This window comes from Pyricularia pennisetigena, chromosome 5 (assembly GCF_004337985.1).
Source record: "Pyricularia pennisetigena strain Br36 chromosome 5, whole genome shotgun sequence".
NCBI classification, from domain to species: domain Eukaryota; kingdom Fungi; phylum Ascomycota; class Sordariomycetes; order Magnaporthales; family Pyriculariaceae; genus Pyricularia; species Pyricularia pennisetigena.
The window spans coordinates 2850633-2863235 of NC_043743.1; the positions used below are offsets into that span (position 1 = coordinate 2850633).

General features: G+C 51.2%; 3 protein-coding genes across 3 annotated transcripts; 1 reads left to right on the top strand and 2 right to left on the bottom strand.

The window, feature by feature from the left end:
- Positions 1 to 2645: 2645 nt before the first annotated feature.
- PpBr36_08790 (uncharacterized protein) lies at positions 2646 to 3540 on the bottom strand (the record flags this gene model as incomplete). The annotated part of the gene is made up of 2 exons (XM_029895915.1): positions 2646 to 2748; positions 2834 to 3540. 2 exons carry the CDS (start codon positions 3538 to 3540, stop codon positions 2646 to 2648), a joined length of 810 nt encoding a protein of 269 aa, XP_029747240.1.
- Positions 3541 to 5280: 1740 nt separating this feature from the next.
- On the bottom strand, positions 5281 to 8931 carry PpBr36_08791 (uncharacterized protein; the record flags this gene model as incomplete). The annotated part of the gene is made up of 1 exon (XM_029895916.1): positions 5281 to 8931. One exon carries the CDS (start codon positions 8929 to 8931, stop codon positions 5281 to 5283), a length of 3651 nt encoding a protein of 1216 aa, XP_029747241.1.
- Positions 8932 to 9728: 797 nt separating this feature from the next.
- PpBr36_08792 (uncharacterized protein) lies at positions 9729 to 12374 on the top strand (the record flags this gene model as incomplete). Its single annotated transcript, XM_029895917.1, has 1 exon — positions 9729 to 12374. The coding sequence occupies one exon, from the start codon at positions 9729 to 9731 to the stop codon at positions 12372 to 12374; it is 2646 nt and encodes an 881-aa protein (XP_029747238.1).
- Between the last annotated feature and the right edge of the window lie 229 nt (positions 12375 to 12603).

Consider the following 12603-nt stretch of genomic DNA (forward strand, 5'->3'; position numbering starts at 1 on the left):
CCGGCCTCAAGCCCACGTGAACAAATATAGCAAGCAGCAGTAACCGGTAATTCTCTATTCGTATCCCTTGGGCCACTTGGATTTGAAATATAAAAAAAAAGGCAATGACAAATTAAAAAAAAAAAAAAAAAAAGAAAGAAAGAAAGAAAAAGAAAATGCCCGTCGAATTTCTCTAATTTCTTTCTATTCTTGAGTTGCACGGAGTTAAACCAGGCGTTGGTTAGATCTCCTTCGGCATGTTCAATTTGCTTACAATAAGATTCTCTAGCAGTTGTACCTCGGCAGGATCCACGCCTCCAAATGCCACCGTTATCCGATCCAGGGGTCCCCGCACACGACGCGCTAGACTAGGGGAGGTGACGAAACTGGCTTTAATGAACAAATTGGAGCTGAGCAACTGGGAGCTCAATTCAGTTAATCTTGTCACTCGGCAGATGTCCTCCACCCCCGCACACTAAAGTGGGGACTTTTTTTTTTCGGTTTCTTTAGCGGCCAAATCTCTGGACATGCACATGTTTCTATTTGTTCAAGATCAGCAGCGGTCAACACTTTGATTCACCCAGGCCTGAAATCGGCGTCGAAATTCTTTCTTCAAGCTCTGAAGACAATCGTCATTTTCCTCGGTAATGTTCAGCCCTATGCATGTCCCAAGTCGAGCCATTTGTCCTACATTGCGCGCTCCGAGTGGACGCAACAACATTTCCGCGCTGGCTTTTTCATCCGTTTCTTGAAATATGTCAACGGCAGTTGTCATGATATCTTTTCAATCCTTGGGCCAACCGACTATTAGACTAGCCGTGCAGGGGGCGCGCTTGTCGACCGCGGCAAAGATTTATGGTCGGCATTGCCGGTGCTAACTAACTAGACTGACTACTTTCTACGGAATGTAAACTATCTCGGTGGTTCTTTATTTGGATCCAGCATAAACGACGACTCAGGATATGGAAAAATTGTATATACTATACTTTTGATTAATTATAGATGCCAACCCATCAAAGTCTACCAGTTACGACCAATCTACCATTTAATATTGTTCGCTCTCCGCCATTTTCAAAATCGAGACCTTTACAGTTCATTGTCCTTCCAAAAAACATCAAAATACCACATGAACTTGCAAGGAGACGCGAAGAACAATAAATAATAAAAGGCCACAATAATGTATTTCAACCATATTATCTCTCTTGCATGCTTGGCGCACGTTGCCATCGCCGGTCCAACAGGGGCTTCCACTAAGGGCCATTCCCCCGTTGGAACGTCCCCAGGTCTCGCATCTCTTAAACCGAACCAGGACGCTGTATCAAAACAAGACAGAGAACATTGCACAAGTGATGTCTGTGCAAATCTGGCTGCGATTTGCAAAGGAGCAGCCCCTGGTGGTCACGCAAGTCTCCCGCAACGCCTAAATCCTTCAGCAAACGACAGAAAGGGTTAGTTTTAAGCCCAGTCTTTTGAGCGTAATGTCCACGCTTGCCTTGGGCTGAGAATTCATATGGCTGACTCTTCGATTTGTTTGTGTAGAGCATAAGCAGAACACTGTATCTCGTCTTGGTCGTCGTGGCAAGGATCGAAACGGTAAGTTTCAAGCCCAAACCCGGTATAAAATGCACATTTGTTTTGACAGTGAAAATGCAAATGGCTTACTGGTTTTTTTTTTTTTTTTTTTTTTTTTTTTTTTTTTTTTTTTTTTTTTTTTTTTTTTTTTTGCTTACGTAGAAGACGGTGAGATCGATTCTCCTCGCTCCCGCGGTCCCAATAAATTGGTGAGCTGTCTATCACATTGTTTTTGCGCAAACGATCCAGAATTTGAGAGAAGTAAGTTTCTTTTAAGTCCAGCTCCGGTGTAGTATTCAAATTTGCTTTACAGCGAGAATTGAGTACTTTTCAGCTTTTTTTCTTCTCTGATGTAGCTGACCGAGCCGACCGTCCAGAGAATCCGGAATATTGTCAATATCTTAAGGATAACAATATTCCTAGAAATGATAAGGGCGGAATGATCGGTTTTTGTTCCCTTTTGGCCAAGAAAACGACAACACCGCGACTAGGACCCAGATCACGCTTTTGAAGTAGAATGACATAATTCCTATTGGTAAATATGCCTACAATCGTCATCACAAGTCTTATTTTTGAACCCGGGCCTGGCTTAGCACACCTTTCCAGTAAGAGTATACCGGTTGTTGACTTTTGGGCTATTAATGTAGATTCCGACCAAAATTATACCATCTGCAAAAGGTCCGGTGGTGGCTTTTTGTAGCTTTGGATGTAGCTTTGGAAAAAGGCGTATATTACCAGGTAAATGACTGGAAAGATTCTGGAGAAGGCTCTGTGGCGGGTATTAGTATACGCGGAACTAAAAGCATAAAACATATATATGGATGAGTTAAAACCATTCTCTATCGACGGTCGTATATCCCATCTATCTGTTTAGTGTATTCAATCATTTCTAAAAAAAAAAAAAAAAAAAAAAAAAAAAGTAGTCCTCAGTGGGGCTTGATCATCCATCATTCATGTAAATGACGCTCACAGTAATAAAAAGAAGCTGGCACGAGAGAAGCAAACATGTTTCGTAAGAATGCGAGTGGGGAGTCAAGATGGGCATAAAGGGACCTTTGTGTGTTCGGCTGACAAGCAAGCAGATAATATCAGCTTCACGGTGCTGGTGCACCGACTGGCTTCAACTCGTTGATGGTCTCTTCCCATAGCCTGGTCTGTACCTGCTTTCCTTCTTCAGTGTACCACACTGGGGGATATCTGCGAAAGGTCAGCATACACTATTATTTGATTTTACGGCCGCGAGAAAAAAGAAAAAAAAAAAGAAATAGGCGTCAATTCTTACGGTTTGATGGTCCAGTCGCTGATGAAACTACCATGACCCTCGGCGCCGTAGTTGAACACGGCATAGAGATATATGGAAGCTCCGACGTCGGGCACCCTCCCAAGGAGGTAGGATACGGCCAGGAAAGCAATCTTGTTCAGCGTGGAATTCGAGCGGCCGATCTCGGTCCCCCTGACCAAGCCCGGGTTGGGATAGTTGATGATTACGTCGGCCGGGTCGACGTGCTCCGCGAGCTTGGCCACAAAGAAGACCAGCAGCAGCTTCGACCTCGAATAACTGTCAAACATCGATAAGTTCTCGGGCTTGTCCAGCGCGGGCAGCACCGGGTCCGTCGACAGCAGCGTCGTCATGTACGCTGAGTCGGACCCAACGACGCTGAGCACCGGCGGCGACGCACCCGCCGCCTTCTTCTTGGCCTTGAGGACTGGCACCAGCAGCAGCGACAAGAACGCCGTGGAGAGGTAGTTGACCTGCAGGGTGAGCTCGTGGCCCGTCTCCTCCGCCACGGAGAAGTCCGGCGTATACAGCGCCGCGTTGAGTATGACCGAGTCGATGCGGTCAAGGTCCGACTCGCACCTGGCCGCAAACGCGCGGACCGAGTCGTACGACGCCATGTCGACGATCCACACCGATATCTTTGCGTTCGGGAACTCGGCCCGCAGCTTCTCCGCCGCCGCGTCGCCCCTCGCCTGCGACCGCACGCCCATGACCAGGTGCGGAGAGCCCCAGCTGCAGCAGCTGCCGCGACGCCGCCAGGCCCACCCCGGTATTGCTGCCCGTCACGATCGACGTCTAGCCCTTGGCGCTCGTGCCGGGAGGGAGGGGCTTGGCTGCCTCGCACTGCCGCCGTACGAACCCCTTGAGTGTAGTCTCATCTGCGGCTTGGGCTTTGAGATTTGCTGACATGATCTCTTTTTGTCCTTTGGTTTCTTGTGACCCGAATATGGCGGAAAAGAGGCAAAAAAAACTGGGTCCAAACTGATGTATAGTACTACGAGAGATGGAGCATGTGTGGTATCGGATGGGACACCAAGGCAGATAGATATATACCCAGTGAAGATGGCGATGCCAGGAGTAAATTGGATGGTTATACTTAGTATACTTCCGTGTTGCTACCCTCGAGCGGGGAAAAAAAAGTTTATTTCTCTTAATTTCCTAGGTCGAAGTACTCTGCAGATCTGTGTTGGCAGACGAGTTTCTTCTCTGATTTGTAAGACAAACGCTGGCTGGTAGAACCTGCTTACAGATACTGATATATATATATAGAGAGAGAGAGAGAGAGAGAGAGAGAGAGAGAGAGAGAGAGAGAGAGAGAGAGAGAGTATAAACCCCCCGGCGCCCACGGCACCGCTACTGAGGGAGATACTACGTAGGCCCACCATAGGCCTGGTGTGTGCAGCTTGTCATGTATGCAGGGATTGCCATCCGTTATGTTATTATGGTGATATAACAAACTTTTCGTGGCAGACCAGCCAACCACTCATTATTTACCATATTCGGCTGGTGCGGGTTTGAATATCCAGCTTGCAAGGTATCAATCCGAGTTCTAGAACTAGGCCAGACTATGAGAATCGTGGGACCATGGAGATCAAAGCTGTGTTGAGGTAAATTCCGAACCTCCGAAGGATGGCTTCACAGAGAGAATGGCTACGCGTATAAAAATCATTCCCATGTACACAAGGCCGCTGCCGAGCATAACAATCACAAGTCCGCGCGCGGAGATAGGGCTTAAACTAAAGCCCTGAATATTCTGACGCAACTCTCGAAAACCACCAATCATGTTTTGGCAGGTTAAGGATCCCACCCGAGTGGGAGACCCTTATGAGCGGAATTAAGAAGCTAATTCTTGCCGATGCCGCGAGCTGAACATCACCATCATCAAAAGGTGTGTGCAAGATGTGCGGAGATAGCGGTTGACTGTCATTGAATACTTATGTCACTAAACCTACCGAGTTTAACGGGGGTGCTGCATTGGTATTCAAGTGTAGTCAACCCAAGACTCAGTCAAGCTCTCAATAGGATCAACCAACAAATAAAAGCTACCAAAGGATCGGGCCGTCTGCAGTCTAGGCCTAGCCTGCCCCAGTCACCATGAGGTGGATGAGAGACTGTAGAAAATCCGTAGCCAATAACCCTATGCATCATCCAGCAGCCCTGAATGAACCCGCCTGTAAACTGATGCATTTAATCAATTTGTGTTGCAGAAGGCTGACAAAGTAAATGCTCTAGATGCCATTAGTTTTCTATGCGCCTGAAACATACATCCTCCAGAGCTTTTTGAAACTAATCTTTGATACACAATGGTACAACACGCAACAAAAACGCCAATGCCAAGCGCCGCTTTGCCATCCTATGTCCCTCCTGAGTAAAGTAAACAAAAAATCCAACGTACTCATGGCATGTACTACTCCCATTCCTTCTTCTGTCCACAAAACAATCCCATCTCCTTACAGCATAATTGCCAGCTCCGCCCTGTCATGACCATCTTCCTCCAGCGTGGGATAATAAGGGACCATGGCGTCGGCACCCTGGACGTACGCGTCGTTGTAGAGCCGCCAGTATGGTGTGCGCACCTTTCGCGCCGGGTGGAAAAGCCCCGCCCAGACGTAGTTAAGAACCAGACCTGGCCCGACGGCCATGCGTACCGCTTCGATAGCCTCGATAATGCGGTCAATGACGTGAGGGCTCGTCTCAAACAAGTTCGGGTACAAAAGGTTGAGCAGATGAACCATGGCGTCTTCGCAACCAAGACCAACCACACCAAGTGCAATATGTTTGACGACCGATGCCGCTGTCTGCCTGTGCACCTGGTCGCGGTCGATAAGCGCGTCTTCAAGTAACGGGGTGACGGCGTAGACGTAGTCCTTGGCCATTTCGCCAATGTACTCAAACATGAAACTCAGCGACTTGAGCACACCATTCTGCACGTTCAGCTCCGGCACGCGGTACTCGTTCATCAGCGCCGGCAACACCGTGAAGGGCGCACACGTCTCGGCAATGATGCCGATGGCGACAGCCGTGTTGACACGGCTTTGACGCTCCTGCACGCGCAGGTTGTTGAGCAGCGTTGCTAGCACGTCCTGTGGACCAATGGCCTTGGCAATGAAACCAAACGTGTTGTTGGCTGCTCTTCGGATGCCCTTCTTGTGAGCCTTGAGCATGTCGAGCAGCTCAAAGCAGATTCTCATCCACTCGCGTGCGTTGACCGACTCGGGCCCACGGTCCGCAATTCGTCCTACCAAGTCGATCGTGTTCTCTTGCACCTTCTCGTGCCTGTTCCTCAGAATCGGCGTCAACCGTGGCAGCAGATCCTTGATGGGTGGCTGCATCTGGCTGATGCCGACAACTGTAACAATCGACCGCAGGGCTCCCAAGATTGAACCCAGCACCTCGGGGTACTCCTCGCCGAGATACTCGTACAGCACAACGCCAAGCTTGCCCATGAGCGCATCCTCACCGCATTGCTTCATTACCATGGCGATTCGCGAGATCAAATCGGCTGCTTGCTGGCGTACTGTTGCCGACTTGTTGTTTAGCCTCCAGAGAATTGTGCTGACAATCTGGGGTAGGTATGGCTTGCATCGGGTACCAAGTGCGTTGACCACGGATCCGAAGCCGTTGAGCATAATGACGTCCTCAACGCTCTGCTCCTGGAACGCATGCAGGATACCATCGATGAGTCGCTCCTCAAGACGCTCGCCCACATCCGCTGCGCCCAGGCTGGCAACAATCTTCTCTACCGTCTCCACCGTCATCTTCCTGTAAGGCTCGCTCTCGTCCTTGAGATTAATGACGATCCTTTCCAGAATCTCTCCTGCTCCGACCTTTTGTCCAATATCAACGGTGGTCTCCACTACTTGTCGGTAGTTGCGCTTGTCGAGAGCCATACGCCGGACCCAGAAACTCTTGAAAAACTCGTCCAAGACGTGCTCCTTGAGGTAGCCAGCCGTAACACCTTCCGTTCCGGCACACTGCGACACGACCTTGAGCACAACCTTTTTCATCTCCTCATCCGGCGACGAGAATTCTCGCAACAGTATTTCCATGATCTGGCTTGTGTAGTAGTTTGCATACTCCTCGTCCATCAGAGGAATAATGTAGCCTACGGCCTTGAGAAATCCGGCCAGACCCTTACCTCTTTGCTTTCGTGCGCCTGTCCAGAGAGGATTCAGGATGTCATCGAAACTCTCGATACCATAAGGGTTGGCTGCTTCTGCCAGAGCAGCAATGGCCAAACTGGTTACGGTGCGCACCTTGGTCTGCTCGTCATTGAGGTTGGGTCCGATGCAGTCTACCAGACGCTTGAGATGAGGCAGAACCGCACACCCCATGAGAATAGGGATCTGCTGCACGATCTTGACACCCGTGTGACGAGCCTGCCATGACTTCTTGCTTCGGCAAACGGCCTGGAGGAAAGGAAGCAGGGCAGGAATACCTAGTGCTGATGCAACGACAGCGAAAGCTCTGGCTGTGGTGTTTCGCACGTACTCGTCGACGTGATCGATATCTGGTCTCATGGTGCTGATCATGGTGGCAAGGCCAGCAGCTTTGGCAAGGTTGGAAATGATCTCGCGACCTTCGACTCGTGCGTAGTAGTCTTGGTCAATGAGAAGAGGCTCAATGACCACAAGGATCTTGTGAACATATGGTCTTACCATGTCGTCCAGTTTGTATAGAATACGGTCGATAACCTTGACCAACAAATGTCGCTCTTGATCCTCCAGAGTCTTCTCCATCAACAGCGGCAGGATCTGGTTGAATAGAGGGCCGGCCCCAAAATTGCGCGCGTTGTCAGTGAGCTGCCTCAGCGCCGTCTTTCGCATTGGAGGGGTGCCGTTCTTGACCTTGAGGAGCAGCCTCATTATTTTCCGCTCCTTCAACTCCTCGACGGATAGCTGGTCCTCGTTTGTCCCATCTGTGAGCTTGCCAAAGTATGCCATGTCTTCTGGCTTGAAAAACTGCAGGTCTCCGACTCCCGGGATCTCCTTTGGCATTTGCTGGTTCGTGATGCGACCACTGTTGGGGTCCTGCATCACAAATCCCGTGGTAGGCGCCGGAGTCTGCATGAGCTTGTGCGCAGGCGCCCGCACGGGTTCGTACCCAGGCGGCGGCTCTAGAATCTTGTAACCCTCCTCCGGGCCCGGCAGCATCGCATCCAGCTCCTCGTCGCTCAGAGCCATGTTGCGGTGCACCTCAGTACCGAAGCCAAGTGGTACTGCTATGGGAGCGGCTTGCGATGTGTGCATGGGAGTGGCCAGGCCCTGTGCTCCCACCGGAGTTGCTGATGGTGCCTGATCCCATCGCGACCTCTTCTTGGTCGGCTCAGCACCAGGCACCTCCAGGGCGGGTGCTTGATCCCACCTCGAACGCTTCGGTTTTGCATCGGTAGGTGTCGGCGCTGTCGCAGCTGCTTCATCTGTTGTCGCGACGTCCCATCGCTTCTTGCGTTTACGACCAGCAGAGGCATCTTCAGAGCTGTCCTTGCTGTCGTCCTTCTTCTCCGTGTCCTTGAGCGTCGGCTTGTGCTCGGGCACATCGCCGTTGGCAATCATGTCCTTGTTCTTGGCTTCGATGGCTCGTCGGACCCTCTCCTCCTCTCGTTCAATCTCACGTTCTTCCATAACATCGCGGTAGCTGGAGCCTTCGGCACCGGCAGCGAAGGGATCCGCACGAGTCGGGGTGAGGACGCGATCAAAGCGGCGTTTCTGGTAATCGGTCTCCCGGTCGGTGATGCGGTTGCTCTTCTCTCCGCGTCCTGCTAGAATATCCTCCTCCTCGACGCCAGAGCCGCGCGCAAATTCATCGATCTGGGCGCGCGTGGCCGTATACTGGCCGACCAGGCTGCGACCATTGACACCAGCGTCTTCCATCTCCTCATCATCGCCATCTGCGGCGGGCAGCGAGCGGTGATAGCCCGCATACTTGTCCACGCCATTTTCGCGATCGTAAAGGTCGGTATCAAAGGCCTCGTTGAGCTTGACTTTGGTGTCGGCGCGTTGGGTGGCCGGGTCGAACGTCCGGGATCCTTTTTTCGCGGCTGCTGCAGCGTTGCGTTCCTGCTGCAGCTTCCTGATCTGCTCGAAATCCGCGTCCGACATCTTTGCTGGCCGTGACGGATACTGCCTACATCAAGGCTGTGGATTGAAGATCAGGATGCGACCGATGAGAGGTTGGATTGAAATGAACTGTCGCAGAAGTTGTCTGGTGTCTGGTGCTTTCATACGGTTGAACTTCTTTGCACGCAAGCCAACCGAGAAGGCGACAGAAATTATTAGCTAGGAGCAAAGGATAAGTGGGGCCGTACATGGCTAGGACATGACAAGGATCCAAGCCCAGCCTGCTCGGACACTTGCCACGGGCAAGATAAACTCGCGTCTACTTTCATCAGCGCGCCTTTGTCTCGAACGTTTATTTTGGATCATGCCAATTCTTGTACTAGCAGAGGTCCAGCCTGTTCCATTTCACTGACTTCATGCTCATTCCACCCGTTACAGTCTATCTATTTTTACAATGAAAAAAAAAAAAAAACATGAAAAAGAAAATTCAGCATCATAATGCACTAACTAGATCTTGGTCAGCAACCCGTGCCCAGCTATCGAATTTAGACGGGAAATACGCGGGGGCGTTTCATATCAAGTGCTGCTCATATCAGGTGACCTCGTGATTATCGGGCGTTCACCCCGCCTCAGGGTTAGGGTCTAGCAAGCGCGTTGAACTGACTTTCGCCACATGGATCAATCGGCTTGCGTCCTTCGCAGCTGGTGCATTTGCTAGACCTTCCCCTAATTCACCGTATGAGCTGTTGTTTGTTACATCGGTATCATCTCAATCCTTTCGCACATAATCGATGTGAATTTTAACAATACAAGTCCAGCGCAATTCTCGGGGGACCATCATGGGAGCGGCTACGAAAACATCGAAAACGCCTCGTTCAATGGCAAAAGTGACCCCCGCTAGACAAGTCATCACGTCCGCGTCCAAGAAGAAGCCTGCACCAAACGCGAGCATCTTGAGCTTTTTCAAAAAGGCCCCAGCGCCCGAGGAAACTTTATTTGTGGGAAATGAGGTCTCGGCAGCTGCTGTCGTAGCAGAAGAGGGCTTGGGTGACGATGATTCTACGGCAGAACGGTTCAATGAGGTCGATGTTTCGATCAAAAGACGCAAGCTGAGTTGTGGTGACCGAGAGAAGGAAACATTGGTTCAAGCAGATGTAAAAGAGGAAGATCCGGTCAAAAGTCCGAGAGCAAAATCCCCGAAGCCCCAGCCAGCTCGGAAGCCCAGCAAGAAAGGTCCTTTTCTTGACGACGACGATTCGGACGATGACCACGATACAGATCATGACAGTAGACCAGTGAAACGAAAGATAGAATCCCCTAAGAAGATCCCAGAAACGGCTCAAGAATCAAAAGCCCTTCAGCCCAAAGAAAGTCCGTTACCCGCATCTCCCTCGACGACCCACAACCAAAATACAGATCTAATTCAGGAGGAGCAGGAACATGACGACTTTGACGATATTCCGGACGGAGCCGAGTGGGGCGATATCGAAGATGCCGACGAGGCAGGTGAGGAAGGTTTGGAAAGGCGGTATATGCAATATCAGGCTCGAATAGAGGCCCAAGAATCCGAGGCGGCTGTCATCAACAGCTGTGACGAAGTGCCGGGCTCTGTTAGTGGTGCAGAATGCTGTCCTATATGCTCTTCAAGCTTAGCTGGAGTAACAGCTGATCAGGCGACTGTTCATGTCAATAGCTGTCTTGACGGAAAGCCGACACCGTTGCCGAATCAACTCAAGTCCGACATTTCTGCACCCAAGACTACAAAGGATCCGTCACCATTGGAACAAAACAAGGTAGTTGAATCCTCAAAACTGAGCAAGCGATTTGCTCGTGCAGCCATTGCACGTCCAGGCCAGGCGAACCCTATCACGCTTGATGCGCCAGCCACCTCGGCCCCCAATGGCAATACATCGGCATTCTCCAAACTGATGTCAGGTCACGCCGAGAACAATGCTTGGGCGGCGGCAGCGGCGGCAGAACAATCCTCCCGTGGCAGACAAGCTTACGAGCGCACATGTCCATTCTACAAGATCATGCCGGGCCTCTCGATATGCGTCGATGCGTTTCGGTATGGTGCTGTGCAGGGCTGCAACGCGTATTTCCTCAGCCACTTTCACAGCGATCATTACATTGGGCTGACTGCCAACTGGACCCATGGCCCTATATATTGCAGCAAGGTGACGGGAAGCCTCATCAAGTCACAATTACGCACAGCTGCCAAGTACGTGGTAGAGTTGGAGTTTGAAGAACGCTTCGTTGTGCCCGGAACCGAGGGCGTAGTGGTGACGATGATCCCGGCAAATCACTGTCCAGGGAGCTCCCTCTTCTTATTCGAGAAGACATTAGGCAAAGGAAGCAGCGCGAGGGTACAACGCATCCTGCACTGCGGAGATTTTCGTGCATGTCCTGCTCACATCGCACACCCTCAGCTCATGCCAGAGGTCATTGACAGCATATCGGGCAAGGTCAAGAAGCAAAAGATTGATATCTGCTACCTTGACACGACATACCTCAACCCGCGCTACTCATTTCCGCCCCAAGAAGTTGTCATAAGGTCATGTGCCGAACTATGCGTTCTGTTGAACCGCGGCTTGCAAGCACAGGACGAGTCTGTATGGACAAGGATCCTGCGCCGACGGGAAGGCGTATCAGATAATGACGTGAGCCGCTTCTTCGTCAATGGTGACGGTTCAGGCTCATCTCCAAACAAAAGAGGCGGTACCGGTGGGTGTGACAACCCTCCGAGTGCATTGACGGCATTAAATCCAAAATCACGCCTACTAGTGGTTTGTGGAACGTACAGCATTGGCAAGGAGCGCATCTGTAAAGCAATAGCCCAAGCCTTGCGCACCAAAATATTCGCATCTGCGCACAAGATCCGCATCATTGCGCAACTGGGCGACCCCGAGTTGACAGCGTTGATGACCTCAAACCCCGCCGAGGCACAGGTTCACATGCAGATGCTCTCCGAGATCCGGCCTGAGACACTTTCCGACTACCTCGCTACGTTCCGCGCCCATTTTGGCCGCATCGTTGGGTTTCGTCCTTCCGGGTGGAACTACCGACCAGCGGGAACAGCGGCGAATGCCAATGCTTCCCCGTCATCTGTGGCGATGACGACTCTATTGCACGGGGGAAATTGGAGGCCGCAGTACGCGTCCAAGGACCTCATCCCACAGCGCGGAAGCACCAACGAGGCCATGTGCTTTGGTGTACCCTACAGCGAACACAGTTCCTTCCGCGAGCTGGCCATGTTCCTCATGAGTCTTCACATCGAGAAGGTCGTCCCCACCGTGAATGTGGGGAGCGAGGTCGGGCGTAAGAGGATGAAAGGTTGGACAGATCGCTGGCTGGCTGAGCGTCGCAGGGGTGGTCTCACTAGGCTTGTGCAGGATGAGGACGGAGAGGAAGGAGAGGCTGCTGAACAGAAGTTGAGGAATCTCTGGGATGGGAAAAGTAACCAGGGAGGTGATTTGCGATGGTGATCAGCGTGGAGTCCTTTTTTTATGTTTATGATGATCTAGACTAAATGGTTATGACTGCCGATAAAAGTGCGCTGGAGCAAAGGTTGAATACGTCATTCGAGTCGTGCCAGGCATGCGTAAATGGTGATGCGAGGCTTTGATGATATTAACCAACTCAAGGGCTGAGACGAAGGTTCGCCTCCCGTTCCGTACCGGCGTCCGAACAGCTGGTTACACCAGATTCTGATCG